Source organism: Phalaenopsis equestris, unplaced genomic scaffold (assembly GCF_001263595.1).
Source record: "Phalaenopsis equestris unplaced genomic scaffold, ASM126359v1 Scaffold000780, whole genome shotgun sequence".
NCBI classification, from domain to species: Eukaryota; Viridiplantae; Streptophyta; class Magnoliopsida; order Asparagales; family Orchidaceae; genus Phalaenopsis; species Phalaenopsis equestris.
The window spans coordinates 72,280-98,109 of NW_018165220.1; the positions used below are offsets into that span (position 1 = coordinate 72,280).

The 25,830-nt window shown below is 37.4% G+C and overlaps 1 protein-coding gene across 1 annotated transcript in view; it reads left to right on the forward strand.

Moving 5' to 3' along the window:
- The window catches only part of LOC110031159, a 47,600-nt gene extending 22,051 nt beyond the window's left edge, over positions 1-25,549 (forward strand). Inside the window, exon 5 of the mRNA XM_020734235.1 lies at positions 25,108-25,549. Coding sequence (XP_020589894.1) covers positions 25,108-25,314 — 207 coding nt within the window. The 3' untranslated portion in view covers positions 25,315-25,549. The remainder of the gene's footprint in view (positions 1-25,107) is intronic.
- The last annotated feature ends 281 nt before the right edge of the window (positions 25,550-25,830 follow it).

Sequence of the window (25,830 nt, forward strand, 5' to 3'; positions counted from 1 at the left end):
CCACATAAAATGAATTTTTGATCAGTTTTCTATCATTTTCATTTCAATTAGACACCTGAAGACTCCCCCAATCTCTAAGTAGTTGGTATAAACATAAAACCAAACTAACACACTAACTTAGATTTCCAGTCTCAACATAAAAACAAACATACTAAGAAGATAAAATAAAAATACAGGGCAACAGTTTTCTTAGTTTAAAATTTAAAACTACATTGGGGAAATGGTGGAACTTGATCAATTTTTGAATATAAGAGATACAGTTAAGTTTCACAGAATATGACCCTGGAAATTGCTCAACAAATTTGATATGATTTCTGCACATACAAGGGATTACCAGAAGCTTGATGTTATGCCAATCTTCTCAACAAGTAAAAAACTTAAGCCAACTTACATTATAAGTATCAATATTCAGAAGCTTGAGTAATCCTGACCAAATTTCTTGGGAGAAATCACAAGAGAAAAATAAGTGGTCCAAGGTTTCTTCAGCAGCATAGCATAATGGGCAGATAGAAGGTCCTCTCAACCCTTTCATCTTTAAAATGTCATCAGTAGGAAGTAAGGAGTGCCGCAGTCACCAACAGAAGGACATAGAAGGGGTTAGGAGTTTACCCCAAATGGCTTTTCCCCAAGGCATCTGATTCCAATTAAAAAAGTGATGATAAATGTAGGCAGATAATTTCAGGGAATAAGCATGTTTAGTAATAATTCTATCTTTGGAACTAGATGAGAAGGGAGTATCCTTAACCCATCTAACATGTTCACTAGATAGAACAGTGTTAAGCATTCTGCAGTTCCACTGATTAGCAGACCAATAATCTCTGACCTGACAATTATAGTTGGGGTTGGGGGTAAGGCACTCAAGCTCTCCCCATTGCTAACCCAATTATCTAACCAAAAACTAACCTGGCCATCTCCCAGCTCCCATAGGAAAGGTTCCTCAGCTTGATTTCTGATGTTGAATAGTTTGGTCCACAATTTGGAATCCCTCAATTTTTTGGTTACCAATACAGGATGCAAAGTTCTACAATATTTCCCTTTCAGAAATCTTGCCCAAAGACTATGCTGGGCCTTGAATCTGATCCGCAATTTGCAAAGGTTTATGAAACCCAGGTGTTGAAAGTCTTTAAAGCCAAGCCCACCAGCCTGCAAAGGTTTGCATTACTTATGCCAAGAGAGCCAGTAGAATTGTTTCCTTTGACCAGACCAGAATATATATATATATTATATGCATATGTTGGAAAAGGCAAGCCACGAACTTACCACACAATGGCACACACAATGGAAATGCATAAATAAATAACGAGAATCCACAATAAATTTTTAGCCTAGAAAACGTCTAAAAAAGTTTAAAAATCACGTGACCCGTTGGCCACTTAATCACCTCCACAAATCAATTTTATGGTACATAAAATTCTTTTCTAGAATACTAGAAGAAATCAATAATCAACAATCACTAAGTAGGTGGTATACATCAACTTCATCAAACATAAGGAGTTGGTAATCTCACAAAATTCAAGATTAAGATAGAAAAAAATGTTGGCAACCATCACAAAATATCCTTCCTTCTCCTTCCCTTGGATTTCCTTCAATTGCCTTGTTTCACGTCGCCGCAAGTTTGTCACTACTATGGATGTTGTCACTTGATCATTTGTTCACGAATGCAATGGTATTAGGCTAAAACGAAGAATCTAGAGGGAGGGACATCTAGCTCTGGAAAAAAATGAGAGTGAACAGAATAATTTTTTAAAAGGAAAATTGAAAATAAGCTTTCAATGAACATCGTTGCCTTCATGTTCACCATATCAAAACCTTTTTTATTTGTCCGGATCTTCTCAAGTTGTAATTTTTGAGTCTAATACATTATGAATCCAATAATATCTCACCTTAATTTGCTTAGACTTGAATGGTATGTGAAATTCTTGCTGAGATTTATTGCAGTCTGACTATCATAGTATAAGATAAACTTATCATGCCTGTGACTTAACTTTTGTAGGAAACTCTTCATCCACAAAACTTCTTTGTAAGCTTCTTTAACTGCAATATACTCGGCCTCTGCAGTTGATAAGGCCACACTCTTCTGTAATTTAGATTGTCATAAAATTGCTCTTGCAAAAGTAACCAAGTATCTCGAAGGGAACTTCTTTGTGTCCACATCACTGGCCATATCTGCATCTTTGTAACCATCTAAAATTGAATTATTTTGTCCAAAACATAAACACACTTTGGAAAAATCTCTAAGATACCTGATAATCCATTTAACTGCTGCCCAATGCTCTTTTTTTGGATTGGAAAGAAGCCGACTAACAATGCCAATTGCATGAGCAATATCTGGTCTCATATGTAGCTTACATCAAGCTATCCACTGTGGATGCATAAGGAATATTCTTCATCTGTTCCTTGCATTTTCACTTGTAGGGCATTGCTTAATTCTAAGTTTAAATTTACCTGTAAGCGGAGAAACAACTGACTTCGCACTGCTCATTTTGAATCTTTCATGAACTTTCTCATGTACCTTTTCTGAGATAACCATAATATTTTCTTCTTTCTCTCACGAATAATTTTCATTCCAATTATTTGCTTTGTTGAACCCAAATCTTTCATTGCAAAAGATTTACTGAGTTCTCTCTTGAGCTTCTCAATTTTAAGCATATCATGACCAATAATCAGCAGATCATTGACATATAATATGAGAGTCACAAATCACTATTAGACAACTCCGTTATAAAGAACATAATGTTCAGAAGTAGCTTTACTGAATCCATTTGTTTTCATCGATATATAAGAATTCTTGTACCATTGTCTTGGAGCTTGCTTAAGTCCATATAAACTGTTTCTCAATCTGCTAACAAGATCTTTTGCTTTTTCTCTGAAACCCTTGAGTTGGTCCATCTGAATCTCCTCATCTAAATCACCATAAAGAAAAATTATCTATACATGATGTTGTTCCACTTCCAAATTCAAACTGACAGCTAATTGTAGAACTCGGATTGAACTCATCATTATCATCGGTGAGAAAATCTCATCGAAATCGACACCCTTTGTCTAACTAAATTCCTTCATAATCAATCTTTCTTTGTACTTCAGTTGTAAAGCTTTCTTGCCCTTTGTGAGTTTCACCAGATCTTAAGTGTGGTTCTCATGAAAGGATACTATCTCGTTGTTGAATCCGAAAGTGTCCAAAAAATACACCCAATGAATAGAGCGTACCAAGGGGAAGAAGAAACAGTAGAGAGCAACGAAAATGCGCAACCTTTTATTATTGAATGACTCTTATTTATGGACATAAGGGTATGAAGGTTAAATTACAGATTAGCCTCCTAATTATTAACTTCTGTGAGGGTCACTGATATTTAGTCCACTGACCTTTAATCTTAGTTGGCCGATAGCTTTCGGGCTACGCGTTGGCACTCGATCGTTGATGCATGATCGGTCGTCTCAATTAATGCCGACCGTTTGAATTGTCTTTGAATGATCCTCAGACCTTTTCGATCGTTGGCCGATCGGATGGTTCGATGTAAGGTTGACCGATTGATCCTCCTCTTCGATCTTTATACACATCGATCGCTTTTCTCCCTCTGATCACCGTGCTTCTTCAGATCCGCACTATGGTTAGCTGGTCGTTCGATCTTCCAACAATCGTCTTCTACCCTGGTTGTTGAATTGCTTTGAGATTCATGTCATCGTATTTTCGTATGTATATTTAGTTCTCCGTTTTTATTGCTTCTCGAAAGTTGTGAGTGTAGGAAAACAAGGGAATCTTTTCAAAAGAAAATGTAAAAATGCTATAAAATTAAATGACATAATTGCTTAATAAATGACTTCCCTAAATTTCCGCGATTAGACCGTTATAAATAATCCACAAAGCGTTAGAAAGTGCTCGCACACTTTTCTTTCTTTGCTTCTGATCTTTTCTCTCGATGTCCAGCGAGAGAGCCTCATCCGCCAACAAAGATGCACTTCTTAAGGCTTTTGGAGGTATGCGCGCAAAAGCCTGAAAGTTGGTTTTGAAGCGAAAAACGATAAATAAGCTGCCACGGGGTAAATGAGCAAGAAAAGGCTTGTATAGATGTTGAAGGCTGATGTTCAGGAGGACCAGATTGGGTCTTTTGATTCTCTTGTAGGCTCGTTACAAGAACGAGTTCCGAAACAAACTGATGGTCAGTCTGGTGGCCGTCCCACTATGCATCCATTGACGGTGGATGTTTACGCCGAGAAGAAAGAAACACACGTTCAGATTGTCGCGTGGTATGTAAGTTCTCAGCCTACGTGGATAAGGTGAAAATTGGAGCAGAACTATCGCTCCAGCTTCCGAAAGATGGGCTTCCTTCTATGGGTGGAGAGCTAGGAAGAATTGGTGAGGGTGCTAACTCTTTCACCAAGTTTGAATGGGATCGGGTTTTGGGTATGTTGTTTAAATTCAGCCTTGAATGCCTGCATTTCTTTCTGACGTGCAGTCATAGAGGTCCTGACGGGTGATTCCCTTTCATAAGATATTGATGCTGACCTACGGAGGATGCGGCTAACGTTGATTAGGTTGCTGCAGACTAGGGATGGCTTCATGATGAAGGCAAGAGCTTGGATCGCCATGACACCCGCAACGCAGCGAGGGAAGAGGAGGTGATTGAGGGATGTCAGGCATCCTCTAAATCCCTAATGCATCGTCTTGCGGAATTGGAGGAACATTTTGAGCGTACTATGGGATATCCTCGGTGGTACGGTGATAGAGGAGTTGTCGATGTTCGGTTTAGAATTTATTGAATGGAGAAAGAAGTCATCGCTTCGCATGAGGAATTCTTTGTTTTCAGTGGTGATGTTCGCTGCTCTGAAGGAGATAACACACCTCTGTTTGGAGTTGTCGGCCGCCAGGGGCCCTTTCTGCTCTAGCCACAGTTTTGCCCCCTCCTCCGAAGAAAGGTGAAGTTTCATCCGAGTGGTCTTTCACACATGACTGAGGGGCCAGAGTATGGACGAGCGACAATTATGCGCTCATTGATTGGGAGGAGTGGTTTCTCAGTACTCCACTAAATTGGGATTACCCGTCGACCTTGGTGGAGATGTTCTGTTCTCTTGATTTTGAAATGACATTGAGGTCGATGGATAGAAGTGGCATGCTTCAAGTGACCGACCGGTACCATGCATTTGACTATGAAGCCTCGCATTTCCATGCTCTTCTACTGGACAGGACTGAGGGACAGGTTGAGAGATCTGTTCTGTGGGTTTAGAAACTGAAATCAATGGTTATTGTGGTTGAGGAGAGATTGAAGCTGTCTGTGGAGGAGAGGAAGCTGAAGCCTCAGGAGCATCAAGCTCAAATGACAACTCTTATCAACGAGAACAAGGAGCTGGAAGAGAGAATGTTCTCGATGATTACCTGGGAGGAGCATGTCGAGGGTCTCTCCCGCCATATTAGGGTCGACGCTTCACTTGCCATTGAAAGGTCTGTGAAGCATAAATTGGTCGACCCTTAATGACAGGAAATGGAAGAATTTGACATGCTCCTTTACGATCCTGAGGACGAGGAAGAAGACCGAACAAGCGGAAAGCCTGATCATGCCGAGGGAGTGGAGGAAATCAGAGAGGAGGGTGCTGGAGAATCTTCAAATGTCTAGAGTTGAAAAGACATGTTTTTCTCTTTTTATTTTGTTGTTTGCGTTTGCTGTAAGGAAGATTACAATCAAATTTTGTAAATGAACTTTAATGTAATGCAAGGATGTTTTTCTTTTGAAGTCGAAGGTATTATTTCTTGCTATGTATTTGTTTTTGTAACTAGCTGTCGATCAAATTTCTGAATAACTGATCGTTTGTATGAATTATTGGTGGAGAAACGTGCCCTTATTGAATTTAGTTAATTAGGCATGTTGGATGATCATTGTACACCCTTCACAAAGCTTGTCGCTGCAGAGTACCGAAACGTCCTACATGCCAACGACGACGTTATACACCCCTCACAAAGCTTTTCTCTGCCGAGTGACGATAGTTCTTACCACTGTTGGGTTTTGGATTATTTTATGGACGATCGTTTTCACACCCTTCGCAGAGTTTGTCACTATTGGGTGCTGAAACGTTCTGCATGTCACTGACGATCATCGTACACCCCTCAGAGATCGGTTTTTGTAAGGGCCATGGACGATCGTTTTTACCCATCGCAAAGCTTGTTGCTGCCGGGTGCTGAAATGTCCTACATGCCACTGACGATTATTGTACACCCCTTGCGGAGCTTGCCGCTGCTGGGTAACGATCGTTTATCAAGTATGTTGTATTTCTGCAGAGTCAGTTCGCCTTGAAGTCTCTCTTTTCTTTTTCGTTCATTTTGGATCTGTGACAATAACACTATTTCAGAATCTCAAAATAATCACATTTTATTTATGATGTAAGGTATCTTGAAGAAAATGATTAAAAAAGAATGGAAAGCAATTCATGTTGTTTATAAGCAACAAAATAAAAGAGCCATAAACTGCTTTATGTTCTTGGTAAATTTCAAGGAAAGAATATCTTCAAATCGTCGCCGTTCCAGGTTTGAGGGACCACATTTCTGGCAAAGGTCTTGAGTTTGTATGCTCCGAGTTTGGCCTTTTGGTGGATGATGCAGGGACCGTTCCAGGTTTAATATAGTTTCGCAACAACCCACCTTCTCGCCGCTGGGTCGGCATTTTTCAACACCAAATCTTTGGGAGCAAACATTTCTTCGCGAACATTCTTGTTGAGGTATTTGGCTTTCCTCCATTTGACTTATTCTCTCCGAAGACCCGCGTTGGCACGATTTTCCTCGGCTAGGTCTAGAGCAAGCATTATTTCTTCATTGTTTGTTTTGCCTCACTTCTCCAAGTTTTCCTCATCAAAGACCGAGGCAGTGACCACCCTCAGACTATAATTGTTGTATTCAACTGGCAACATAGCTTCCATCTCATGGGAAAACTTAAACAGAGTTTAGCCGGTTGATGAAGATGACGTAGTTCAAATTTCCCATAGCACCGAGGGGATTAGATTTGCTAACTTTCCCTTTGCTCCTACTTTCTTTCTTAGACGTTTAGGATGATTTTGTTAGCGGCCTCCGCTTGCCCGTTAATTCAGGGATAACGCACAAAGGCGAACTTGACATTAATTCCCTGAGTTTTGCAGAATCTTGGACTCTTTTATTAACGAATTAAGTTTTGCTGTCTGTGACGATGACTAGTGACAGTCCATATCAACAAATTAAGTTCATCCATATAACATTTTGAACCACCTTTGTTGTTATGTGGGCGAGGGGCTTTGCTTCTATCAATTTAGAGAAATTGTCGACGACCGCCAATATAAGTTTGTGTTGTCCCTTTGAAAAAGGAAAACGTTCGGGGATGCCGAGCCCCCATATAGCGAAAGGCCTGGAACTGACTATCAGATGATGTATTTGAGCTTGTTGCTGTTTTAGGGGGCTGTATTTTTGACATTGCATGCACCTCCGAGAATACTCTTATGTGCTTTTAGTAAAATTGGCCATAAATTCCTATCGTTTGATCCAGCAGGCGAGCATTTTTCCTCCGGAGTGACTTCCACCTCCTCAACATTAACTTCTTGGAGAATATTTTCCATCTTGTTCTTTCTAACGCATTTCAGTATAGGGATTTGGCTGACTTCTTGAATAATCTTCCCTCGCCATCAGATACTGGGCAGCTTTAAGCTTGAAGCTCCTGTGATTAGTGACCTCTTTTTTGATTTCTCTTGTTTCTAGGTAATGAACCTATGGTTTGACCCAACTTTTCTTTTTCTCGACAAGGATTTCCAATACTCGTGGTTCTTCAATTGTAGACTGATTGAGCCTTTGGGATTGCTCCTCCTAAGCAAAGACTCCCGGACAAAAGATTCGTTATTTGGTTTTCTTCTATCTGGACATGTCTGATTTTGAAGCTGGTGAACCTGTCGATCTGTGCCTTCACCTTCTTAAGGTATCTTGTCATTGTTTCATCCCTCGCTTCGAATTTGTCATTGATTTGGTTTACTACTAGCTGTGAGTTGGCCTTTACTTGTTTGTGCAGGGCTCCCATTCCAGAGGCTAAGCGAAGAACTGTAATCAAAGCTTCATACTCTCCTTGATTGTTAGTTACATGTGAAAATTTACCTCGATTGAGTGGTAGATATTTTCCCCCATTGGACTGCATAAACATAGTCCAAGTCCAACACCCGATCGACTAGAGGCACCATCCGTGAATAGTCCAAGTGGATCTATTAATCACCGACTCTTACTTCGTTTCTGGGGGTTCGAAGAAATCCGCTAAGAAATCAACGATGACTTGTGCCTTTATGCGGTGAGGAACGTAGGAAATATCAAATTTGCTAAACTCGACTACTCATTTGTGTAGTCGGTCGGATTGCTCTGGGCGAGTAAGGATTATAGGATGTACTTAAAAGTATGGTCGGAGCCCAGGTGTTGAAATGGTCAAAGCAAAGTTAGTTTCTTCATTATTGGGTACTTGAGTTTTGTGTCTCTGAGGACTTGACTGGTGTAGTATACCGAGTATTGTTTCTCAACCGCTTCTCTAACTAGAACTGAACTGACGTCCTCCAGGCGTTTTTCCTTTGGTTTTAGGCTTTGGAGAAGAGGGGTAGAGGTGAGGAATTGTTTGAGATTTGCAAAGGCTTCTTCGCATTTGGGCTTCCATTTGAAATACTTGGCTTTTCTAAGCACTTTGAAGAAGAGGCGCATTATTCTCCTTATTTGAAAATGAATCTGTTGAGTCATGTTATTGGGCTTGTTAGTTTTTGTATCTCTTTATTGTTTTTGGGGATCACATATCGATGAGTGCTTGAATTTTTTTCCGGTTGGCTTTTAACTAACACATTATCAACATACAACTCAATATTTTGTCTTTTGATTAGAAAAAAATTATATCCATGAGGTGCTGGTAAGTCATCTTAACGTTCATAACCCCAAAGGACATTACATTATACCAATAAATTCCTTCACTCGTAATGAAAAATTTTTTTAGCGTCGGTGGGGTGCATCTTAATTTGATGGTACCTAGAAAATGCGTAGAGGAAGCTCATAACTGAATGATAAACTGCCGAATCCACCAGTGCATCAATCCTTGATAGTGTGCAGACATCCTTCAGGCAAAGCTAAATTCAGGTTGGTGAAATTCACACACATCCTTCACTTGCCATTTTTCTTTTGCACCATTACAACGTTGGAGATTCGCATGGGGTACTGCATCTCTCGAATGTATTTTCAAATTTCGCACCTTTCGGATCGGTCCTAGTGTTGTGGCCGAACTCTTGATTATTTGCTTAATAGGTCGGGCTGACGGATCTATGTTGAATCGGTGACATGCTGCATCGATCGGCACGTCGAGCATTTCGACGGCCACCTACGCGAAAACATCTCAATTTTCTCTGAGGGTCTTTATCAACAGTTCTGTATGTCCTGCATTAAAAGCTTCACTAATCAAAAAGTATTTACGTGGCAGCCAGGACTTTGAGGTTGGTTTCAATAGTCAAGAGGTCCCCTCGCCTTATGTTTTGAATGTCCATGGGGTTGTGCTCCACGTTCCTGATGGCTCGCAGGCAACATACCCTGGAGGGCTATAGGTTCCCCCTGACTGTGATGACTTCTTCGTCTTCTGGAAACTTGACCGCAACGTGATAAGTAGACACAATTTCTCTGAAGCTGTTGAGGAGTGGCGATCGAATGTGGCATTGTACGTCGGAGGAGAATCCACCACGAGGAATTCCTCAGTTGATGTGAACTGTTTCTCATTTTTTCCCCAGCTGACTGGGACCCTGATTTTGCCAAGCGCTTCCTCTCTCCTGAGAAGCCGTAGAGTGGCCCCGATGGCGCATTCATTCGGCAACGATATGACTCAGCTTGTCGAACACTTTTTTAAACAATACACTCACAGAGCTTTCTGTATCAATCAAATTGCTTCCCACTTGATAATTATTGATTACAGTTGTTATTACAATAGTGTCATTGTGGGGGTTCCCCTTCGTGGGTAGATCCTCGTCGGTGAAGTAGATAGGTGGATGGCCTCTGGGTTTTGGAGCGAAAGCTGCGGCATAGAGTTCCACAGTTTATTGCCTCTTTTGGTTTGCTTGCCTGGGTGGTTTGGTTCCTCCAAATATGGTCGTACAAATCCTGCGACCTTGATGACGTTGGTGTGAATTGGTTGTCAGGTGCTCCCCCCATTTGGGCTTTATCCTTTCTTTGATTCCTGCCCTCTGGGCAACAAATTTCTTCAACCTTCCTTCCTTTATCAGTTTCTCAATCAAGCTCCGGAGGTGCTTGCATTTCTATGTTTCATGGTCGTGATCGCTGTGGTACTTACAATACTTTTTACTGTCTTAGACAAGGGCACTTTAAAATACTTTGTAAAAAGAACACTTGAATTCTCTTATATTTTACACATTTATAAATGAAATCGCACTTTAAAAAATGTATTTTTCATGTTTTTATTGCAGATACAACAAGTGTTGGATGTTGAGCAATGTGGAGGAGACGGTGCAAAGGAGATTCCAGGTGACTGATGCCTAGGCGCTAGTCTTAGTCTGACAACACGAGAGGTTCGCGCCTAGATGCCAACCATTGGGTGCTTAGGCGTTGCGATATTGGCGCCTAGGCGCCACCCTACTGACTTCTTCAAATAGAGAGCCTGACGCTTAGGCGCTAGCCCCCTGGCGCCTATCGCGACGCCTAGGCACCAGTTCCATGGGTACCAATGCGCCCTTGCTGACTTCTACAAACAGAGATCTAGTCGCCTTAGGCGCTGGCCCCCCGGCTCCTAGGTGTCAGAAACTGTTCAAAATAGTTTTTGGTAGTTTGACCCCTGGTCGTGGGGAGTTATTCAGACGACCAAGGAGGTTTGCAAGGAGTTTTGTGATAGTCTATTTATGTATCTATGTAATGTAGAGGAGCTTGCTAAAGGTTTGAGTAGGATAGGTTTTTATTAGCCAATTGGTGAGTAATTGAGTTGTAAAGGGAGGATAAACTTCAGGATAGCAGTAGAGATCATGAGTCCCTTGGGTGAAGCATCTTCAAAGCTTTGTAAAGGAGGAGATAAGTATTTGAATTTTTTTACTGTTGTATTTCGTTAAACATGTCAAATAGTAGATTTCCATTGTTGTTTCAGTAAAGATTTTTTGTTTGTTCTCCATGCTTCCTAAATAATTCCTTTTACCTTACCTTTTGACGTTTGAGTATGATGTATAGGATTGTAAAATGTTTTAAAAATTATTTTTAAGTATTTAATGTGATGATTAACATTCAAAACTTCATTTACTTTTTATCTGGTCAAGTGAATAGTTAAAATGTGTTGTGATCCATAATGACTCGAGAGAGCTATGGTATAATCAACTTGGTTAATCACATCGAACTTAGACTATGTTGCAAGTACTTTGTAGGGATATGCAAATGTTAAGAAAATAATCTTTGATGGGTTCAAAACGGGATTTAAGGAATTAAAGTTGTTTTAACCAATCTTCTTTATGCACTCGGGAGAGAGTAAAAAAGAGAATTGCTCCTATTTATCACAAGTTACATTTACAATTAACAATTTACATTTTCTATGCACCTCTCAATTCATTACAAATGAGGGTAACTTCATAACTTGAAATTCACCAATCTAAATACGATAAGTAGGATTTCTGTAGGTTTTAATATTTAAAATAGATTGCAATTCCGTAGTAGTTTGTAGGACTTCAACCGAATCTCAATTCTAGGCTAAGAACAAAAACTTGTAGGCTAGAACTTTTCCATAAGTCTAATTTCCTCGCTCCCTGTGGGATCGACATTTCAGACCCAAAAATCTGATATTACTAATACGACACGTACACTTGCGTGAGCCCCTAGAGTCTGAGTGCACCTGGAAGCGGTACCAAGTTTTTGGCACCATTGTCGGGAAACGACGGTGTATTTAATTTAATGGAATTTTAGTTGCACCGTTGGAGCTTAAGACTTGAAGAACCTTTGTGTTAATTGTTTTTATTAATTGTGTGCATGAGTATTTTAAAAGAAAATTCAAAAAAATATTATTGTGCTGTTTTTGAATTTTTGTGTGTTGACTTGTTTGTGTTTGAATTTTTCCTATAGTTCATGTATGCATAGTTTAAGGCTAACTAGACTAGAACCATACGATTCAGAGTTAGAGTAAACTGTTAGGAGAATTAGAAAACAAAAAAAACCTGAAGAACTTGTAGAAGAAATGACGAATAACTCACAAAACAATTTTGAAAACCATGAAATAATTCATGATGCACATAGACAATTAAGGGACTATGCTAATCCTATGACAAATGAAATTCACTTAAGTATTCAAACCCCTGCTATAGAAGCTAACACGTTCGAACTGAAACCTACCATCATTCAAATGGTGCAGAACAATTAGTTTGGAGGAACTCCGTCTGAAGATCCAAACTTACACTTAGCGAGTTTCATAAAACTCCGCGCTACATTCCACTATAATGGCGTATCCAATGGCGGTGTTAAGTTGAGTTTTTTTCCCTTTTTCTTAAGGGACAAGACCAAAATGTGGTTAAATTTATTAGCACCAGATCAATAAAAACGTGGAGTGACTTAGCAAAAAAATTCCTAGCTAAATATTTTTAGCATTCAAACATGGCTAAACTAAGGGATTATATTACTTCATTTTACCAGCATGAAAGTGAGTCAATTTATGAAGCTTGAGAATGTTTTAAGGAACTCTTTAGGAAAGACCCCCATCATGCACTGTTCGATTAGCTAAAAATTCTGACTTTTTACAATGGTTTAGTAGGATCCATTAGGTCCATTATTGATGTGCAGCTGGTGGATCGCTTATTTTGAAGCTATTTGGTGAGGCTTACTCTCTGATAGAGGAGATGACCACAAACAATTTTCAATAGCCTTCTGACAGAATGAAACCCAGAAAGGTGGCAAGTGTGCATGAATCTGATTTACTTTCAATTTTAACTTCTCAGGTTGCTGCAATTTCTAGAAAGATCAGTTTGGGATTAGCCAGCCTCAAGGACCATTAGTAATTGAGGAAAGTTCTTTCAGACAACTGGTTAAAGCTAGCACTCCACCTTTTGAGACTTTAAATGCGACGAACAACAGTTTGAATAACCCTTATTCTAATTTCTATAACCCAGGTTGGAAGAACCATCATAACTTTAACTGGAACAACAATCTTGGTGGGGGAAACCAACAATGGGGAAATAATCAAACAAATTCTTTTGGAATTAGAACAATTAGGGTAGTTCAAACCCAAGACCCTTTTATTCTTCAAGATTTAACTCTAACCCATAATTTAAGGAGAAGAGGTTGTCTTTGGAAGACATTTTACAGATAGAGAATCAATTACAAAGCTAAGGTGCAGCTATTAGAAATATTGAGAACCAATTTGGTCAGATTGCAAACTCACTTAGCAGTCGAACCCAAGAATCTGCTCCTAGTAACACAGATTAATCTTAAAGAAAAGAACAGTGAGCATGCAAAAGCCATAAAGTTAAGGAGTGGAAGGGAATTGGAGGATTTTACCACCAGGAAAAAGAGATGGAAAAAGAGACTATAGAACTTAAAAGTCTTTTGGAGGATATTTCCAAAGACTTGGATAAACCAATCCTTCATACCAAAATTAACATGGGAAGACCATCACTACCATTTCCTCAGAGACTCCAGAACAAAAAAACTGGACTAAAAATTTTCTAGATACTTGGAAGTATTTAAAAAATTAACGATTAAAAAGAGGAAGTTAAGAGATTATGAGACAATTTCACTTAGCGATGAATGCGATGCTACTATACAAAAAAATTTTCCTCAGAAGCTTAAGGATCCTGAGAGCTTTACTATCCTTTTAGCAATTAGAGAAAATTTTTATGTGAATGTGTTATGTGATCTCGAAGTTAGTATTAACCTTATGTCATTATCTATTTTCTTAGAGGTTAGAATTAGGAGATGTCTTCTTTCAGTGTGGCCCTTCAATTTGCTGGCTGTTCGATCAACTTATCTAAGGGGGTTATAGAGGGATGTTCTAGTGAAAGTGAATAAATTCATCTTTTCTGTTGACTTCATTGTATTAGATATGAAAAAAAATAAAGAAATTCCTATTATTTTAGGAAGACATTTCTTAGCACTAGCTGAGCTATGATAGATGTGCAAAAATGAGAGCTTTATGAGGTTAAACGATCAAAAGGATACTTTAAATGTGCTAAAAGCTATGAAGTATTCTTCTGAGAGAAATGAAGACCCGTGCTTTTGGATGGATCTTATTGATTATTTGTGTCCTAACCATTTTTAGGAAAATTATGAAGTCAAATCATTAGTCAGATTGGATGAGAAGAAATTTACAGGCTCTATGGAAGAATCAACCATATTGGTTGAAGACAATTCAATGATAGTCAGAGGGGTTTGAAATTCTTGATACAATCGAAAACATTAATCCTGTGGTTTCTGTTATTGAGGAACCACCTGAACATGAATTAACTGTGCTTCCCAAATATTTAAAGTATGTTTAATTGGGGAAGTCATCTACATTATTAGTCATTTTATCCTCAGATTTGACCATACTCAAGCGAAAAAACTAATGGAAATTCTGAAGACTTTTAAGAAAGTTTTTGGATGGATTCTAACAAATATAGAGGCGATAAGTCCTTCAATATGCATGCATAGTATTCCAATGGAAGATAACCATAAATCCCAGACTAATTCTCAGAAGAGATTAACCCTATTATGAAGGAAATCATCAAGAAAGAAATGTTGAAGTGGCTTGATGCAGGTGTTATTTATCCCATTTCAGATAGTGCATTGGTTAGTCCTATCTAATATGTACCTAAGAAAGGGGGAGTGACAATTGTAGCAAATGAACATAATGAATTGATCCCTACTCGACAGATTGTCAGGAAAGTTCACTTGTCTTTACTCATTCTGAATCAGATGTTTGCTAGGCCTAGCCGGCCATCCGTATTTCTGCTTCTTAGATGAATATTCTGGGTATTATCAGATCCCTGTAACTCATGAAGATCAAAATAAGACAAAATTAAGAAGTCCTTATGAGATTTTTGCTTTTAGAAGAATGTCCTTTTGGTTATGTAATGCACATGTTACGTTTCAATGGTGTATGGTGTCATTTTTTTGTGACCTAAATGAGAAAGGTTTATAAATTTTTATGAATGATTTTTCAGTGATTGGTTTTTCATTTGATTCTTACTTGAATCATTTGGCCAGGGTGTTGAGACACTGTGAAGAGACTAATGTAGTACTCAATTGGGAAAATTGTCAATTCATAGTTTCTGAATGAATTGTGTTGGGACAAAATTTTTGAAAGAGGAATGAAAGTTGATCCGACAAAAATTCAGGTTATTGAAAGACTACGTTCACCTACTACTGTGAGGGGAGTTAGGACATGCTAGATTTTATAAGCGATATATTCATGATTTTCTAAAATCACTAAAATTTGTCATCTTTTGTAAAAGGATATTCTATTTAATTTTTATCATGAATGCCTAAATGCTTTTAATACTCTGAAAGAAAAGTTAGTCTCATATAATTGTTTCATCTAATTCGGGGAGACCATTTGAGTTAATATGCGATGCAAGTGACTACATTATTGGGCAGTTTTAGGACAACGACACGATAAGTTTTTCAGAGCTATATACTATGCTAGTAAGACTCTTAATGAAACCTAAATTAATTATACCACTATTGAGGAGCTTCTGGCTGTAGTATATGCATTTGATAAATTTAGACCCTATTTGATTGAAACTAAATGTATGGTTCACACCGATTATTCTGCAATTCGATGTCTAATGTCTAAAAAGGATTGATTAGATGAGTTCTATTAATAGAAGAATTTGATATCAAAGTTGTGGATAAGAAAGGTATCGAAAGTCTAATATTAGACCATTTATCGAGACTAGATTAGGGGAATTCAGGTGTTTATGAAGAGGAGATCAATGAGAATTTTCTTGTTGAGCAATTGTTTGATATTGCTAAGTAGCACATTCTGTGGTATGCTGACATAGTAAATTATATACTTAATGATATTATGCCTTATGGTCTGATATACCATTAACGGAAAAACTATATCCATGACGCCAGATACTTTTGAGGCGACCCTTTTATGGAAAATGCAAGGATCAAATGATTAGTAAATGTATACCTATTGAAGTAACCCTTGAAATTATTAAAAAATGTCGCGATTCTGAATTTGCGGGATATTTTGATATGTATAGAACGGTCGTTAAGATTTTACAATCTGGATTTTATTAACCTACTCTATTTAGAGATGTGAATAAATATATTAAAACCTGTGATAGATGCCAGAGAGTAGGAAATATTTCTAAGAGAGATGAAATGTCCCTAAATTTTACTTTGGGGATGAGATTTTTGACGCTTGGGCTTTATACTTCATGGGACCATTTGTTCCTTCAATAGGGAATTTATATATTCTGATAGCTATGGAATATGTCTCAAAGTGGATTGAGACAGCAGATCTATCGAAATGTGATGCTCAAAGTGTAACAAAATTTTTAAATAAGAATAGCTTTAATAGATTTAGTATGCTTAGAGTAATTCTTGGGGATGGGGGAGCCACTTTAACAATAAAAAAATTGAGGCATTAGTTGCAAATATTTTATGAAACATATAATTTCCACATCATATCATCCCAGACGAGTGGTTTATCAGAATTATCTAACAGAAAAATTGAAATGATTCTGGAGAAAACTATCAATCATAGCAGGAAGGATTTGTCTTTAAGATTAGATGATGCACTTTGGGTCTATAGGACTGCTTATAAAATACCTATGGGGTTATCTCTATATAAACTCATATTTGACAAAGCTTGTCACTAACCAGTGAAATTAGAACATAAAACTTATTTGACTGTTAAAGAGTTTAACTGGTGAGAAAATGTTACAACAGTAAACGGACTCGATGAGATTAGACAAGAATCATATGAAAATGCAAAAAATTATAAAGAGAAAAAGAAAAAAAATGACTTAATCAAAGGAAAGTAGGAAATATTTTGAGCATGAACAAGAGATTTTATTATATAATACACGATTGAAATTATTTTTTGAAAAACCTAAGTCCAGATGATCAAGACCATTTATTGTAGTGAAAGTTTATCCTTTTGGTGCAATTGATATTAAATATTCTAAGAGCGGTAGAGTGTTTAAAGTGAATGGGCAGAGACTTAAACCCTACTTGGGTAGTGAGAGACCCATGGTTAATGAGCTCTTAATGTTGGGTAAACTTTAGTAAATATCTGGATTCGTTGAGCTGAGGACGTTAAACTAAGCGCTTCTTAGTTTGTTATTTGTGTTTGTGTTGATGTATTTGTGGTTATGTTGTGCTTAATTTTCTTTGAATAAGAGTGTGTGATTTGAGGGAGACGAATCCTTAGTCTTCTCGTTGTGTCTGAACTCTGGCATCTTTTTTGGTAATTTAGAGGAGCAACTTCGTTCTCTATAACCTAGTTCTGAATCGAACATGAGCATATGAAGGAGATATGTTGTGATTAGACATAAGACAGGTCCATCTCAATTCTTTATTTCCTATTCCTAACTCTGTTCTTTTATCACGAGGGCCTCAGTTGCTCAGTGATTTGAGGAGTTGGTGATTGATTCCCTTATTGTACTGATTGAGATTAATACTTTAATTGGCTGGGTAGCACATGAGGATTGACAAAATATAAGCCAATTCAATTCACTAGTTATCTAGCCGATCATTTGGAGATATATATTCTTCGTACAAAAATATGTATGAAAAAATTTGTCTGTTAATAGAGAAGGATTCCTATGGAGGATGTGAAAAGGGAGCGAGATGTGATGAGGAGGATAAGTGACCATATTTATCTTTAATATGTTGGGTCTTTTTTTCCTGTTGTATGATGAATTGAAGATCTTTCGTGGAGGAAATTTGCAAAAATATGACATACTGGTTGTGTAACAGACAGGTGCCAGGGTGCTAGTTAGTTCAAACCGCCCCTCTGGATGTTCGGCTACGCAATGCCTAGGAACCACTTTTATCTGCTCGATATTGACCCTAAAGCAGCCGGTTCACCCCATTTTTGATACTTTTGCTCCCCTTCTGCTTCGGCGACTGAGAGATGAAAACTAGAGCTTCTATTTTTCTTTCAATTTCTCTTGATGTAAGGAGTTTTTGTGAGTGGAAATCGCTTCTAAGAGGTAAATTCATTCCATAAACTCTGTCCTTTGATTTTCATCCGGAATTTTTGAATTTTTGGTGAAGAAAATTTAGGTTGGTGATTTTTTTTTTGTGAAGAAAGTTTCACTCCAATTCTGTAGACTTCAGGTTAGGAATTAATTGTTTATGAAGGAGCTTCTTCATACCATTTTGACTCGTGTGCTCTAGTCGAAGATGTCATACGTGAGTGGAAGAATCATCAATTGCATTCACATCTCCGTAGGACTGTGTTTCCATCAAAAAAAGAGAATTGTCCTTCTTTCTTCTAGCAACCACTAAAGACCACTCAGTGAGCTTCCATTTGCCTCACCAAAGTGGTTATGGTATTCTTCATCATCATGTATCTTAGTGGAGATCAAATTCAATTGGATTTTAGGAACATTCCTCACATTCTTCAAACAATATCGACATCTGGTATCAATTTTCATGTAGACATTACCCAAGCCCACAATTTTGCATTTTGCTTCTCGTGAACAAACTTACCCCCATTGTATATAGAAACACATCAAAACGAGAAGTGACATGATATGAAGCATCGTAATCAATTACCCATAGGGAATCCTGACATGCCAAATTAATAATGAATAATGACACTCCTATCTATGGTGGTTGTATTTGCATCATTTTTTTTATTTGATCTTTTGCTTCTGGTTTTGTTCTTTTTTTTAATATTCTACATTGAGCCCGCTTATGTACTGGTTTGTCACAGTGAAAACATTTGAACTCATTCCTTGTTTGAGACTTACCTCGTGATTTGCCCCAACTTTCACGACCCTTATAATTTATTCTCTTATTTCTACCTCATTTCTTTGAAATTAACACCTGACTCTCCATTGTTATCACTTGCTCATTTCTTTTATCTTCTTCTTTCAAAATACTCTATTGCACCATCTTCAAGGTAAGAATGTCAATTGAAGCGTAATTGCTAAGAGAACAACAAGAGTCTCCCAACTCTCCAGCAAACAGAAGGCAAGGACTTCATTTACTAACTTCATGTTTGACACTACTAATTGATTCAATATCCTCTTAAAATTATTCAAGTGTTTAAAAACTGTAGTCCCATTAGTGTACTTGATATACATCAATTTTTTGAAAAGAAATGTTTTGTTCTGTGTTTTTTTTTAGCACAAGTCCCTCAGAGTTTCCCAAACTTTGCTAGTGTTTATCTCATTAGCAAAATTTAGATAAACACTATTGCCAACACATTGTAGACTATTGTCAATTGTTTTTTTATCCAATTTAGTACAATCTTTATCAACATCTCTGTTAATTTGCCCTTATAATCCAAAGTGTATCTTCTAAGTAAGTCCTCCATACATGAATTTCAATTTGTGTAATTCGTTGTCGTAAGCTTAATCATTGTATTGTTGTTATTTGTGGACTCCTCCATTTGGCTAGCTCAAAGTAATCCCTAGAGGAACACGACTTTGATATCAATTGTTGGAAAAGGCAAGCCATGAACTTACTACACAATGAGCACACACACAACGAAAATGGCAAAACAAATAACTAGAATCTACAAACACCAAATTTTAGCATGGAAAACCCTAAAAAAGAGTAAAAACCACGAGACTCATAGGTCACTGTAACACCTTCACTGATCAACTTAATGAGTACATAAAATTTTTCTCTGGAACACTAGATGAAGCCAATAATCAACCAACATGGTATACATCAACTTCATCAAATGCAAATGTTTGGTAATCTTCACCGAATTCAACATTAAGAAAGAAAATCCGTTGGCAACAATCACAAAAATTTCTTTCTTCTCCTTCTCTTGGACGTCATGCACACTAACATTCTTCATATTTCCTTGCTTCATGCTGATTAAAATCTGTCACTTCTATGAATGTTGTCTTTTGGTCTTTCGTTCACGAAGGCGATGGACTTGGGTGAAAACGACGAAGTCGAAAGGAGGGATGTCTGGTTTTAGAAAAAAACGAGTGAAGCCGAAAGGAGGGATGTCTGGTTTTAGAAAAAAACGAGAGAACAAAAATAATAATAACAAGCCTTTATCTCGCTAAGTGTGGTCGACTACATGAATCCTTCATTACATTTTATTAAAAGCTTCATATTTTCATTTAATTCTAATAGATTAATTTTTATGCAATATATCCAAGTTTTTGTAGGTCTACCTTTGCCTTTCTTAACATAAGCTGAATCTAAAACATCTACTCTTCTAACATGATCATCAGATTGTCGACATTTAATGTGACCAAATCATTTAAGATGCTTTTCTCTAATCTTCTCTGCCATTGGAGCTACACCAACCATATCACTGATGTATTTGTTTCTCATATTGTCTAAGTGTCAAGCCACTCATCCACCTAAGCATTCACATCTCAGCAACACTTAACTTTGTCTTATGCTTCTCTTTTAAAGACCAACATTGTGCGACATTGAGCATTGCATGTCTCACTACCATCCTATAAAATTGTCCTTGCAGCCTAAGCAGTACTTCTCTATCATACAATAGGCTCGATGCATTTCTGCACTTTAAACAACCAACTTGAGTTCTACTAAAAATATCTCCATTTATATCACCATCACTTTGAGCTATACACCCGAGATATCTAAAATTGATCACACTTTTTAATGATTTGATCATCCATAATTACAACTTTTCCACTAAAGCTACTACTAAATTATATTTTATGTATTTGATTTTAGATCTACTTAGACAAAGACCTTTAGACTCCAATGCAGACCTCCATAATTCTAGTTTTTTCTGAACTCAAATCTTTAATTATATCCATAAGAAGTATATCATCATAAAAAAACATACACCAAAGTACATCCTCCTATAAATGTCCAGTAAGAGCATCCATAACTAAAGCAAAAAGATATGGGCTTAAAGCATTTATTTGATGTAGTATAAGTGAAATAGGAAAATACTTGGTCAATCCCAATGTTCGAACGCAACTAACAACTCTCGTATACATATCTTTAATGACTTGAATATAAGTCATATCAACACCTTTCCTATCTAAAACTCTCTATAGTATTTTTTATTTGACATCTACTAAAATGGTATGGGCTTAAAGCATTTACTCATAAATTATTTTTATTTGTTTTTTAAGTGTCCCTATCTATTTCCATGACAATATTTTCTTGTATTTTTTATCTTACAACTCTTATCAAAATCCAAAATTAATAATCAATGTTTAGTGCTTAAATTTTCACTTGGAATTTCTTACAATTTTTATACTCTCAACAATCTCTTTTTCTCATAAGAAAATCAGTTTATGTTTTATTAGGTCCATTTTATAAGTAATAATATGTTCATCTATCTTTTTAAATAAAATATTAGCAATAATAAAATTATACGCTATAGCAAAATTTTATAGGGTTATACCTTTTCATTAATCATTCCAAAACCGCATCCACCATGAATTTACTAAAATCTACCAACACTCTGTCAATATCTCCATTTAAATCCCTTCCAATATAATTCTTTCTTTAAAAAGTGTCATTTGTATTAATCATTCTAGTTTATTCCAGGATTTTTTTTTGGAACCTGCGACAATAATCTTTATGACTATAATTTTATCTCTAATTCTATTAATTTTTACAACATCATCTTTTAAACTTTTATCTATAATTACTCCATTTCTAGTGCGACTCTTACATGAAAACCAAAGATTAAAACTTAAGCTACAAACTCCTTAGCCTTTTCTCCAACCCATTTAGTTTCTTGAATGCATGATATATTTATTTTCCTATGAATCATATTATCAACTAATTCGATTAATTTATTTATAAGAATCCCTATATTCCAAGATCTTATCCTAATATTAGTTTCATTGACTAACTTTTATACCCGCATCTGCTGTAAGATGAGAACCCTTGCTTATTTGACACTACCACACCCGGGACGATGTAGTAGTCCTTGCACCCTTTTCACTGTATTTAGATCATACAACGCGTCGTTTGCAGGGTACATCTCAACATTTACACAAGGATTTAAAAAATTTATGTCATGATTTTTCGATAAATTTTATCCTCGTTGTCTACTTCCTAACTCACTCTGTTTTTCGTATATGAGGTTTGGGACCCAGTGTTTCTTGAATACATAAGTTATTTATCTTCTTATCAACTGTCATACAAAAAAAATGAGAAAGCAAACATAATATATATATAATGGGACAGATGCTGGAGCGAAGCAGAGCCCACGAGGGGAGTGGAGCGAAGCGGAGCCCACGATTGGAGTGGAGCCCAAGGATCTGTCCAATCGGGGGAATTTCATTATGTGGGTTGTGGGTGTGGAGGCAACATCCCATAGTTTGGTACATGGTAATTTAAGTAATCACATATTGTACTATAGGGTTATATATATGCCATGTTTGTAACCCTAGGTGAGCTGAATCTTGTATTTTGTACTCTTTTCTGAATATTGAAAAGGAGGTTGCCGCTTTGCTCCCGATGATGTAAGCATATTTGCCAAATCTCGTAAATCTCTGCGTGTTCTTCTGAATTTGTGTCGATTCTATTTTTCTTCGCCCTATTTTCTCAACATTTTCTCAACAAGTGGTATCTGGTATCAGAGCAAGGTTTGAGGGCAGAGCAGAAAAATTTGGGCGGCGTAGGAATAAAAAAGATTTTGATAGAGGAGATTGGCGACTAGGGAAGGATTTCGGCGGCTAGGGAAGGATTTCGGCGAGGTTCCCAGATTTCGGCGCGGAGAAAGTTTGAAGACACGAATTGTGGAAGTTTTCCAAAGGAGGTCTGCTGCACTTCGCGCTTCGGCGTTTTCAGCGAAGCAGGTTTTCACAGCTATATTCACGACCATAAGAATTTTTGGGCAGCTTGGATTGTTGGATTGCAAGGAGGCTTTGCGGCAGAATAGTGCGAATTTTGGGGAGTGCTTTTTCCGCCTGCGACACCAGGGATTCGCGAGTTCGCGGGTTAGCGACAGGCGCTCCACTATAGAAGTTCGCGACCGAGGAGTTCGGACCCCCAACCGTACGGTTCCTCTTCGCAACCAAGATAGACGAGCTGTGGGAAGGAGTTTGGTTAGGCAATCTGAAAAGGAAGGTTCGACGTCAGCCTGGAGCGGAGGCGAAAATTGGAAGCTCCGATTTCATTCTTTTGCTGGAGGCGGAAGAAAATTTGAAGGAAATCAAGTTCCGATTTTATTGCGGAGAAGAAAATTGGAAGAGAAATCAAGTTCTAAGTTTATTCCTTTGCGGGAGGAGGAGAAGAAAATTGGAAAGAAATAAGTTTTGTTTTTATTCCTTTGCTGAGGAAAAGAAATTTGGAAGGGATATTTTTCAGCTTTCTCTAGAAGTAATAAAGGAAATTCCCTCCTATTAACTAAGAAAATTTTGCTGCACACGATGCTGCACTCGGAAAGGAAAGTTCGAGGCTGCCCGATTGGAAGGAAATTGGTATTCGCTCTTTTGTGATATTCCAGGCGCCGGTTCCAGAATTGCAGGAGCTTTTCTGGAAGGCGGAGCTTTTCTGAGAAGGAAAACAGCTTTTCTGGAAACGGAGGCGAGCTCTTCTTGAAAGTTAAAAAAAAGGATTTAGAAAACCATTTTTCTTGGAAACTTAATTAAGGGAAATTTCATTTTCTTGGAAAATTAATTAAGGAATCTTAATTAATGGATTATTTAAAAGGGCCCGACCCACATTGATGCAGAAGAAACGCCATGATATATTTCTCTTAAGGGCTGAATATTCGCCAAGGTGGAGATTTTTTGGGTATATGCATTTCTTCTAAAGGGACTGGATATTCGCCAAGGTGGAGATTTGTTAGGTATGACTCATAAAACTAGAATTTGGAGTCTCTTGGAATGAAGAGATGTCTCTTGAAATTGAAGAGTTGTCTTGTCTCTTGGAATTTAGTGGGTTGGGAATTTAGTGGGTTGGGGGGATCAGTGAGGGCGCAGCGTAAGCACGGTGACCCAACCCACATTGGTGCATAAGAAACTCCATGATATATTTCTCCTAAGGAGTTGGATATTCGCTAAGTTGGAGATTTGTTGAGTATATGCATTTCTCCTAAAAAGGCTGGATATTCGCTAAGTTGGAGATTTGTTAGGTATGACTCATATACTATAAATTGGACAGATGCTGGATATTCGCTAAGTTGGAGATTTGTTAGGTATGACTCATATACTATAAATTGGACAGATGCTGGAGCAGAGCCCACGAGCGGAGTGGAGCAGAATGATCTGTCCAATCAAGGGAGTTCATTACGTGGGTTGGAGGTGTGGGGGCAACACCTCGCGATTTGGTACAGGGGTAATTTAAGTAATCACATATTGCACAATAGAGTTATATATATGTTCTGTTTGTAACCCAAAGCAAGCTGAATTTTGTATTTTGTACTCTTTTCTGAATATTGAAAAAGGTGGTCGCCGCTCTGCTCCCGAGGATGTAGACATATTTGCCGAATCTCGTAAATCTCTGCGTGTTTTTCTGGATTTGTGTCGATTCTTATTTTTCTTCGCCCTGATTTCTCAACACTTCTTTACAGATGGATGTTGTTATTTAAAGTTTAGTAGCCCTGAGTGAGACTTATTAATTCCTGCTCTTGTGGGAGGGACCCACAACAACATTTAGATACATACCACATAATTCCTATGTATTTATATGTCTACCACCTAAATTTTGACTTAAAGATTTATAGCACTCAAATCATTCATATCACATCAAATTAAACACTTCTAAATTTTTAAAAGTGAAATACACATTTTTATGTACAGGTAAGGTGGCATATATATGGAAAAATTGAAACTTGAAAGTTAGATATGTAATTACATATGAATTGTGTAGCATGTATGTAAATCTTCTGCATATAAATTCAATCATGCACACAACTGTCTATCTGTCTGTCTGTCTGTCTATCTATCCAAATATATATATATATAATGAAGATGCTATCGAGTCAAACATGATTGAACAACCCGATTTTTGAGTCTAACAAGAAGGTTGATTTGCTCGAGCAGGAATCGAGAACATTGGAGATGAACAATGTCCAAGATGGCATCTGGCATGGTCGCTGCGACACCATATGCATAGGCAAGTATGGCGAAGGTAGCAAGGAGTTCAACCTTCTCCACAAGTCATCTCTTATACCTACAAAGAATCCAGAGTCATGTAACATGGAAAGAGCATGTGGAGGCAACCTGCCAATTATTCAGAGTGAAGACTAGTTGAGGTAAAAATGATTGCTTCAGTTTTAAAGATGGAGCGTGCTTTAATCTGAGGCTTTCATTCACTTACCATTTGACGAGTCAATTGAGCTCTGAATTATGGAATTATAATGGTTTTATTTCTTGATTTTAATGCTTCAATGTTACTTCATTGCATCACCAGTGGTCGTGGGATTAATTTAAGAATCAATCCATGTCAAACTTTGATGATGTTGGGGTTGAATTTAGAGTTTTTGTTAAAATGAGTTTTAAAGATTTTTTTTTTTATTTGTTTGATTCCAATTTATTTTTCATTGTTTTTTGTTCTTATAAGATCTTGATTTATTTTTATAGAAATATTGAATTAGGCAACCATTTGACACACAAAAATTATATGGCTTATGAGAGTTCTCTAAGTTCTCTAGTTTTGGAAAAATCTTGAACATTATAATAAAAATACATCAATTCTGTAATCAAGAAAATGCAAAAAAGAAGTTACTTTGGGCCTGTCTGGATCACTTCTATTTTTTGTTTTTG